General features: G+C 43.8%; 1 protein-coding gene across 1 annotated transcript; it reads right to left on the bottom strand.

Annotated features, from left to right (window-relative positions):
• Positions 1 to 4734: 4734 nt before the first annotated feature.
• LOC147611908 (pentatricopeptide repeat-containing protein At2g33680-like) lies at positions 4735 to 7449 on the bottom strand. The gene has a single exon (XM_086783929.1). It carries the CDS (start codon positions 7447 to 7449, stop codon positions 4735 to 4737), a length of 2715 nt encoding a protein of 904 aa, XP_086640055.1.
• Between the last annotated feature and the right edge of the window lie 463 nt (positions 7450 to 7912).

Genomic DNA, 7912 nt, shown 5'->3' on the forward strand with positions numbered 1-7912 from the left:
CCCCATAGAGGCTACATCCTACGTAGGAGGTATGATATCCTCTCGTAACATACCATGTGAAACTAAGTCTGTCTATAGATGTGCCTTATCTATCATGTTCATCAGAGGAACCAGGATGTTTCTTAGTACCAATCAAAACATTCCATTCAGCGGGGCGGATAACAACCAAAATACACCACTGTCTACCATTTCTGATAATACCCAAGCAAGTAATCACACTATCTACAAGTGCTAAGTGATCCTTTAATACAACCAAGGTGGCTACTAATAAAGCCACTTATAAATGGAGACCTACAAGGTGTATGAAAGAAATGCAGAGTAAAGTGAGTAGAAATTTTACTCATAAGATGTAGAGATCGATGTCGCTAAAGTGTAGCTCGTATAGACAAGATCCGATATGGTGAGTGTCAAATGAACCTTTCACATGTATCTGCACACTTGTTTGTAGTAGATTTGACAATACTACTCTATAATCTGATGAAGAACAGTGCAAATTTGGTCCCCTAAAGATGTCTGCAAAAAACCAAAAACTATATAAACGGCCCCCAAAACGTGCCTATAAACAAAAATCTGACCGCAAAACTATAGTAAAAGGTACTGTACACTTCAAGGTCCTATTTTTTCTCCAAGACGGGCTCCTTGATCGAATTTAAGAAGATAGGTGACTCGGGGTAAAGGGTAGGCAGCCAGCATCAGTAAACAGGGGAGAGAAGCGTATAGTCTAATACCAAATGTTAGAAACAGGGTTGTAGGAACACACACACACGGTGGAGAATCTCAAGGGAGCACACAATGAGAATAGATAGATAATGAATGTGTGTTGTACAAAGATGATAAGTATATCCCAAGATGGGTGTATACTAGCACATGGGAAAAAACCTCCTAAAGAGGGAAAAAGTTCCCCAATTGGTCCTAGTGTGTTCACACACATCACTACCAAATATGGCTACAACAATATCCCAAAAATCACTATCAATGTGCACATATCCCATAAAAGGATGCGATGCACATATTCCATAAAAGGATTGATGCACATATCCCACAAATGGATGCGAACTAATGCGTGACACCTATGGGATGGGATGAGTACCATTATATCTCTCGTCACCTCCTAGTGAGGCTTCAACTTTAGCACTACGAGAATCATTTTCATTTGACTCAGTAGAGATGTTAGCGGAGGAGGATATTCTAAGGCACACACACTCACTCTATGCATCTATCTATCCATACAATGCACAATCTCCCTAATCACTATCAATGTGCACATATCCCATAAAAGGATGCAAACTAATGCATCATACATGGAAATATTCTCCTTGGGGAAAATTGTTGCCTCTCTCATCGAGTGGGGAGAAGGCACACACTCACTCTATGCATCTATTTATTGCATCATCTCCCCAATCTCACTATCAAGCTATGCATACCCCCACGAGAGGATGCAAACTGATGTGGTCACGCTCAAATCTCTTTAGGCCTACATAACTCTTTTGTTGATCCTTAGCGGCCTTGAGATCTTGTCAAATTAACTTGACTTGAAATCAGAGAATCAAACCAAGTCAAAGATGTCATGCATTCTTGACATTCAAGAGCTTGAAGGAGGCATTCTGTTAATCCCATTTTTGGCACTTTAACTGGCCAGATGACTCTTGTCGGCTCCATCAAAATCTATTTTTATTTCCAGAGTTGTGGACAAAATGCCCGAGTTTTAGGAAGTTCAAATTGTTGGTGTAGACACTAGCCACTTATTAATGGTAGTGAATAGGCACTGATTTCTTAAGCACATGCATTAAGCCTCATCATCGAGACAGCTGTCCATATACATTTTTGGATGGGGGGGACATTGGTGGGCACAAGCCTAGCCCATGGTTACAACCCATCGCCTTGGACTTTCTTCAAATCAACAGGAACCTTTTGTAGCCTCTTCTCCAGTCCCATCACCCATTGATCCACATTGCCTCTATCCCCAGTGCTCGCCAACGCTAAATCCCTTGGGCCAAAAAGGTCACCTAGCTCCATTGTAGCTATGGGCAAAGTTTTCTTCCATGCATCAACAATCTAACTATCTTGACTCTCCATTGTAGCTATGGACAAAGTCTGCTTCCATCCATTGTAGCTATAGGCAGAGTCTACTTCCATGCATCAACAATCTAACTATGTTGACTTCCGAAGAAAAGGAATATTGAGAAAATGTCGAAGAAAGCAATAAAGAGATTCGCGAGTTAGAGAAATCTTCAAGCTTGGTGCATAGGGTACAATTTTCGCCCATTGCTCTATCACTACGGGTCTGTTTGTTTTTTCACATCTCGCACTTGACGGTAACTAACCTTGTCAATGCTAACCCTCCAGGTAAATCTCAGGAGGTGGAGACCATGGCGAACACAAGCCTGGTGGCCTATGGTACGACCCATCGCCTAGAGAACCCTCGACCTTGCACATACCTCCAAAGATCTTCGATGCATGTAATTTTTGCTTCAACACACCGAGTCAACACCAACACAACCTTGCCCTAACTAACTTGCTCGCTACAAAGAGGCGTAATCTCTAAGCATCACGGTGTGAGATCTAGGTATAATATTCTATCATGCGCCAAGGCATCTCGAACTACCATCTACCTATGCGAATCATTCCAAGGTGGTCTTGGTGCTCATTTTGCAACATCTGCCAAATGGCCTAATTTTAAAGGGTCCCCATCATTTCCACAGTAGAAGGAGGCCTCACATGAAGAACTTCTACATCGCCTATACCTTTCATGCCACCTTAACAAGTTGCCTATCACCAAGGTTACCCAAATCGTAGCATCCAGTTACAGATCGATCCTGAACTATTCTACTTAACCTCATACACCACCTTCACGCCAATTGAACCATCCATACCTTTCCACCTAGTCAGCAACTTCACCACCAACTTAGGTGACACGAGGACATGTGGTCACCATTAGGTACGAGAGTATATTAGTCACTTCGTAGGTTAACATGGTTTAACCTATCCAACCTATGATAAGGCGATTTGCCATCTTACCCACTCAAACAAGCACTTATCTTTTATAAGACGGTGTTGGAATATATAAAGCAACCTTCCTTTGTGCTTAATGTCAAATAGAAAAAGTCTAAGGACTTCATGTACATACTTGCTTAAGGTTGGTAATAGAGGCCGGATGGTCTAGTATAAAACTTAGTCACTTATATGTAAGCTATTTTTCACAATAAGCAATACACAATCATTTCCTTGCAATAGAATAGTTGTAACCTCTCCCCTTCTCTACTCTTGCTCTTGCTTGTATACTATTCAATTCATGCATATTAAATGGATACTTGCTTGTATATTATTGGATTCGTGCATGTTAAATGGATGCTTAAATAGATTTTCTCTCTTTCATTAGCTTTTCCTTTTTCTCTGGTCTTTGTGAGAGAGAACCACTGCAAAGGACATTGTCTCTTGGCCTCCATCTAGGCATAGAGAGCTCTATCTTCACCTCATCGACAAGGAGCATTCCGGGGTGACAACGAAGTGGGGACGCGACAAATGAACTAGCACACCCACATCGGGAAGTTGTAATTGTGGTTCTAAGGCAAGGCCCAACGATACATGCTGTGGCAAGGTTAAGGTACGCTCTTGACTTGAAAACCCAACCACGGGCACCTTTGGTGGGGACCAAAAAGATACAAAGGTGGACCAATTATTGGGCTGATGAAAGACACGTATGTAAAGAGACTTTAAAGGCACATCTTTTGAGAGCAACCGCAGCTCTTGATGCCTATATAAGAGCAACCAGCCAAGAGCATATAGCATCTTGCAACCTGTGAGCTCAAGCATGAAAAGGCAATTGCGCCTTGAATAGTTTGCATAAGGGGAGCATAGAGATCAACCATATCTTCATCATTTGAAGGAGAGCGTAGAAGCTTTTCCATTGAAACTCATCAAGAACATCTTTGGAGAAAAATGCACAACCAATAAGCAAACTAGAGTAACCAAAAAACGTAGCATACAGGCCGGCCAGAGAGCTGTCGCAACAGGGTATATACAGAGAGAAAAGGCAGCCCTAAAGATGCCCCAAAACAAAGGTTCCATTGAGCCCAAAATAGTCTCCAAGGTGTCTGTGTTGAGTGTTTAGTGGACAGCCAGTAAGTCAATTTTGTACTTCCTTGCAATACATAAGCAAATACAACTGGTAACAAGTGGAGGGCCTTAAGAAACCGGGGCTCTCTCTCTCTCTCTCTCTCTCTCTCTCTCTCTCTCTCTCCCCTTTATCATTTCTGCAAATTCAGCAAGCATTAAGTTTCTCTATTCACTTGAAAGAATACTTCTGCACAAGTCGCATATCACACTTTTGGGCTTGCTATTTCTGGATGCAGCATTTCCAAAATCACTGTCATGCTGCCGAAGTAAAGAAATCTAAGAATGAAACCCTTCACTTCATGATGAAAACCATATGGGATTGGGCATATGCGTGTCATGCTATTGGAAATGGTGGGTTTTTTGCATGCATTGGTATCATTCATTTGTTTTTATTATACAAGTGTGTCATGCTATTGGAAATGGTGAGGAGGTGTCTGCATGTATTGTAAGTCAAAGTTCACCCCCAAAAGTTGCCCCCATTAACCATTTTGCCATAGACAAGATTCAATAAGGGGGTAACAAATTATTGCTGACACTTCGAAAAAATTAGCCAAGTTTTTCTCTCATGGCCTAGTTTTTTATGTACACCACAAAAACGCTCTTCCTTTGCCTTACATGTCATACAGAACACTCTTGTTGTGAGTGCTTGTAGCCTCTAATAAAATAAGAGCCTAGATCCTGTTTTTGCACAATCCAGCTCAGGTCATGATCCTCCCATGCGCCCTCTCTGCGTCGTGCATTATCCACCTCAACTGCATATTCCTGCAACCCAGCATCAGCATATATGTTTGACATCAAGATATATGCTGCCGCCTCCTTAGGTTGTAGACGCACTGCACAATCAAATGCATGTTTTCCCAGCTCCACGTTCCCATGCTTTTGACAGGCACTCAGCAAGCATACCCACATAGCAAGGTCAGGCTCCAACGGCATCCTTGACAGCATGTTTACAACTTTTGTGAGGTCTCCTGCACGTACAAGGAGGTCTAACATACTAGCGTAATGCTCAATCTTTGGATTGATCCCATAATCTCTGCTCATGGATTCAAAGTAAGCCACACCTTTGTCCACGAGACCTGCATGACTGCAGATGGACAGAAGGGGGAGAAAAGTGAGCCCGTTGGGCTTGATACCTGCCCGCATCATTTTCTCAAAGGACTCCAAACTTGCTGCACAGTTTCCTTCCCTTGCATGACCTGAGATTAAGGCATTCCATGACACCACGTCATGTTGGGGCACTTTACGAAAGATTGCTTGAGCATCCACCATGCTTGCACAGCTCCCATATGCATGGATAAGAGTGGTAGCCATGGGAAGACTCAGACTATTTAAGCTGGAGACGATAATAAAATGAATCTGCTTACAAATCTCCACACTTCCTGTTTCACTGCAGGCTTGCAAGATACAGACAACAGTCGTATCATCTATAGTCACGTGATTTTCGAGCATGAGTCGGTAGAGCTTTAATGCCTTCTCTCCTTGACTATGCTCAACATATGCTGTGAGCATTGCATTCCACAACACCACATTGCACTCAGACAACCCACTAAACACTTTCTCTGCTTCCACAACACTCCCGCACTTGTTATACATACTCACGAGGGCGCTACGGACAAAGACATGTGAATCTATGCCCTTCTTCTGGGCATCAAGATGTAATGCCTGACCAATTTTAAGAGGCACGACTTTGGTAGAGTGTTCTCCCCCAACAACTGCTTCTTCCTTCTCTGCAAATGTGCAACAAGCTTGCAGAGCGATCACTAAGGTGCACTCATCAGAACCCATATCTTCCTCTTGCATTTGCTTGTACAGACGTAAGGCCTTTTCTCCTTCACCTTGCTCAACGTATGCTGAAAGCATTGAATTCCATAAAATGACATCACGAAAGGGCAACTCATCAAACACTTTCTCTGCTTTTTCTATGTTTCCACACTTGCCATACATAGTCACAAGTGTGCTACCTACAAAGACATCTGCATCAAATCCCATTCTCTGGGCATCATCATGCAGCGCCTGCCCAACCTTCAAAGTCATCGATTTCGTGAATTTTCCTTCCACAACTTCTTCCATATCTGCAAGGATGGAGCATGCTTGAAGGCTCATCACAAAAGTTTGATCATCGGGACTCACACCTTCCTCTTGCATTTGTCTAAACAGCCTTAATGTGTTCTCTCCTTGGCCTTGATCAATATATGCTGAGAGCATCACAGTCCACAATATGACATCACGTTGGGACAATCCATCAAACACGTTCTTTGCTCCTCTGATGTCACCACACTTGCTGTACATGCTCACAAGGGTGCTACCAACAAAGAGATCCGAGTCAAGGCCCATCTTCCACGCACTAGCATGCAATGCTTTGCCGATTTCCAAAGACTTCACTTTGGTCAGATGTCCTTGTACAAGAACAGCTTCTTCTTTCTCTGCAAGAATGCAACATGCTTGAAGTGCAATCAGAATAAGCCTCTGGTCTGGCCTCAAACCTTCATCAATCATCTGTCTATACAGCTGTAAAGCCTTCTCTCCTTGACGCTGCTCAAGGTATGCTGAAAGCATTGCTGACCATGAGACAATATCACGCTGGCACAACCCATCAAACACATCCTCAGCTCCTAGTATGTCTCCACACTTTCCATACATGTTCACAAGGGCGCTGCCAATGAAGAGGTCGGAATCTAAGCCCTTCCTCCGAGCATCAACATGCAATGCCTTTCCACATTCTAAGTTAGATATGCTGCCACAAGCTTTGAGTAGGCTGACAAAGGTGAATTTGTTCGGTTCCACACGTTCTTCTTGCATAAGCTTATAAATCTCCAAAGCAATGTGACCTTTACCAGAGTCAACGTGTGACAAGATCAGGGCTGTCCACGAGAAAGCGGTTCGATGCGGAAGCATGTGAAACACATGGAGGGCATGGTGGAGGCCACCACATTTGACAAAAGTAGACACCAGGTGTTCACCAAGGGAGCTGGTGGAGTCTAATCCATGTGCAGCAAGGTGGGCATGCACTTGCTTGGCCTGATGGAGGGACTTTCTCTTCTCACATGTGTTCAATAAAGAGTGGTAAGCGATTTCAAGAGAAGAAAAACTGACCTGTTGAATGGTAAGAGAGAGGGCATCAAGGGCAGTGCCCACCTGACCCTCCCGGCAGAGGGTTTTGATTTCAGCATCTGGGCCAATAGGATGCTTCCACGTGGGCTTGTACGGAAGGTGGACCACCTTGTCTGCGTGAGGCTCCTGCCTCTCTGGAGGGCCATTGACGGCAGAAGACGCAAGGAGAAGACTGGAGTCGGGGCACAAGAGCACCCCTGCCAAGATGGAGGGGATGGCCATACACAATCAAACTCCATTGAAGCCCAATTGAGCCCAATTGATGATGATGGGGGTCGCCTCCATTGCGCCTCTTTCAACTCGTGGCACGGTGGCTGTGCATTTACGCCGGCAGGGCTATGTCTCAATATGCCACCAAAATCTTTTTTTCGTGATTAATGGATTATTTCTTCCCTTGAACCTTATGAAAAATAAAATTTTCAAATAAACATTGACCTTACCAATAATGTTCTTGAACCCGTCTTTTTTAGCAACATATCGTGTGATATATTGCATGTCTAACAGATGTGTTTTTGCAGAGTGTGAATGAGATGAGATAGAACGAGGGTGGGAGAGAATGAGAAGGCGCAAGAGAGTTGGGGGAGGGCGCCGGGAGACGGAAGGACAACTGGTGGAGGGTGCAGGGAGAGACGACAGCAAAGGCGTAGAGCGAGATGGAGGGGTGGCGGGAGAGACGAAAGGAAAG

This window comes from Cibotium barometz, chromosome 46 (assembly GCF_041138505.1).
Source record: "Cibotium barometz isolate CiBa-2024 chromosome 46, ASM4113850v1, whole genome shotgun sequence".
Lineage (NCBI taxonomy): Eukaryota > Viridiplantae > Streptophyta > Polypodiopsida > Cyatheales > Cibotiaceae > Cibotium > Cibotium barometz.

What these genes read in the sequence shown, in the direction of transcription:
- LOC147611908 (XM_086783929.1), bottom strand. Translation starts at nt 7,449, where the DNA reads ATGGCCATCCCCTCCATCTTGGCAGGGGTGCTCTTGTGCCCCGACTCC.